General features: G+C 58.9%; 1 protein-coding gene across 1 annotated transcript; it reads right to left on the minus strand.

Annotated features, from left to right (window-relative positions):
* Nucleotides 1-486: 486 nt before the first annotated feature.
* LOC141971510 (feather beta keratin) lies at nt 487-783 on the minus strand. The gene has a single exon (XM_074928908.1). It carries the CDS (start codon nt 781-783, stop codon nt 487-489), a length of 297 nt encoding a protein of 98 aa, XP_074785009.1.
* Nucleotides 784-1,928: the final 1,145 nt, after the last annotated feature.

Here is a 1,928-nt window from a genome sequence, read left to right on the forward strand (position 1 = left end):
GGCTGGGAATCCCAGGAGGGAAGGAACACAATGAAACATCAAGCTACAATGCAGCATAAACTTTAATGAGTCTATAGAGAGAAAACAAGCAGCACACGCTGGGAGGGACCCTGTCCAGGCTGCTACAAGGGCATCTGAGAGTCAGGAATACATTCGCTGCCATGGGACATGCAATTTCCCCTGACACACATGGTGAGAGGGGGATAGGAAGGGCCCCTCTCTGCTTGCCTCAGGATGAAGCCATGGCACAGGAGAGCAGGAGACAACAGGGACTCATGATGTGGAGGAGAAAGCAGGAGAAGCAGAAGACATCAGCTGGCCGTGTTCCCAGCCAGCACAGGCTGGCACCTTGCTTCCCTCCCTCGTCTGCAGGAGGGCACGAGGGTGCTCAGCCCCTCTGGAAACTCTGGCCAGCAGCTCCATCCTCAGTCCGGCACCTGGCTTTGGGTTCCTGGTCGATGCACTCACGGGACGTCCAGCCCGGCTCTAGCAGGGCAGGCACCTTCTGCTGTAGGAGCGGCCACCAATGCCAGAGAGGCCAAAGCCCCCGGAGTTGATGGGCACTCCCTCCTCACTCAGGATGCTGCCAACGGCAGCGGAGGTGGTGGATCCCACGGCGGTGTTCTGGGGGAAGGAGCTGAGGATGGGGCCGGGCAGGGTCACCACCACGGGAGAGGGCTGGATCACCACGCGGGAGTCCTGGCACTGCCTGACGCAGGGCTCGTTGCAGCTGTTGGCCAGCGGGGTTGGGCCGCAGGGACGGCACAGATCGTAGCAGGACATGGCGGCGGGTCGGAGGTGCACCTGGGAGAGAGGACAGGGAAAGCACAGGCAGCAGGTGAGGCACAGCCTGACAGCCGGCTCGCCAGGAGAAAAGGCACAGCCTGGGCAGCAGGGACAGCCTGCACAGCGAGCAAGGGAGAGTAAAGGGACCTGGTCCCCAGGAGAACCCAGGTAGAGAGCCCAAGACCTTCACCCACATCCCGTGGTTGTAGTGAGGAGCTGAGAGACAGGAACACAACCAAAGAGCGAGGGTCTGGGAAAATCAATACCGAGCCCAGAAGACAAACAGGAGAAGAAGAGAAGAGTGGGTCAAGGCAGTTGCAGCTCACCTTGTTCAGCAAGGAGGAGAAGGCGAGAGAAGTGGATGAGGGACTGTGCTGTGGCACTGGCTTTTATACTCGCCCAGACCGCCCCAGGCCCAGAGGCACCCTTTGCACAGGGAATGTGTTTACCAACAAGCTCATCTCGCATGCAAAGCAGCACAATTACAGAAATGGGGACACTGCTTATGTCCCCTGCAACGCTGCCTTTTCATTTCCCTGTCCATCACAGGCCCCTTCAGGCACACGGGCTCCTTTCAAGTGACAGTGTTAGAGGCCAAAGCCTTTCCAGGGGAAATGACACGTCAGCACAGGCAGGTGATGCCCCACTGATGAGGACTGCCCCACCTCGCCAGTTAATGCCAGTCTCCGGCCCTCCAGGGCCTCACATTAAAGTGTTGCCCGATGAATGGGGAGGTCTCACTTAACCCTGAGGCTTCAGCTTGGACATGCACAGCCAAGGGTCGGCACCATCAGTCGCTCGCTCTCGTGCTCTGCTCACTCACACTGCATTAGGCATCGCCTTTCCAGCCAGGGCACCTCTGCCTTGGCTTTTACTTTAGACTCTCTCTCTGTGCTTTGATCTCGGCAGAAGCTGGCCCGACTCCTTTGCCATCTTCCTTCCCTCCTCCATCCCCACCTGCCTTAAGCAGCCGACTACCAGTGGTTCAGAATGACGGCTATTCCCCTCCCAGCACCCTTTGCTGGAGACCTCAGGCACAGTCGGAGCCCCCCACTGACCAAGGCACACGCTGACCAACCCATACACATCCTCCCTCCTGCCCGTGTCTTCGACACAACTTGTGCTTTGCCCCTCCACCCGCC

This window comes from Athene noctua, chromosome 29 (genome assembly GCF_965140245.1).
Source record: "Athene noctua chromosome 29, bAthNoc1.hap1.1, whole genome shotgun sequence".
Taxonomy (NCBI): domain Eukaryota; kingdom Metazoa; phylum Chordata; class Aves; order Strigiformes; family Strigidae; genus Athene; species Athene noctua.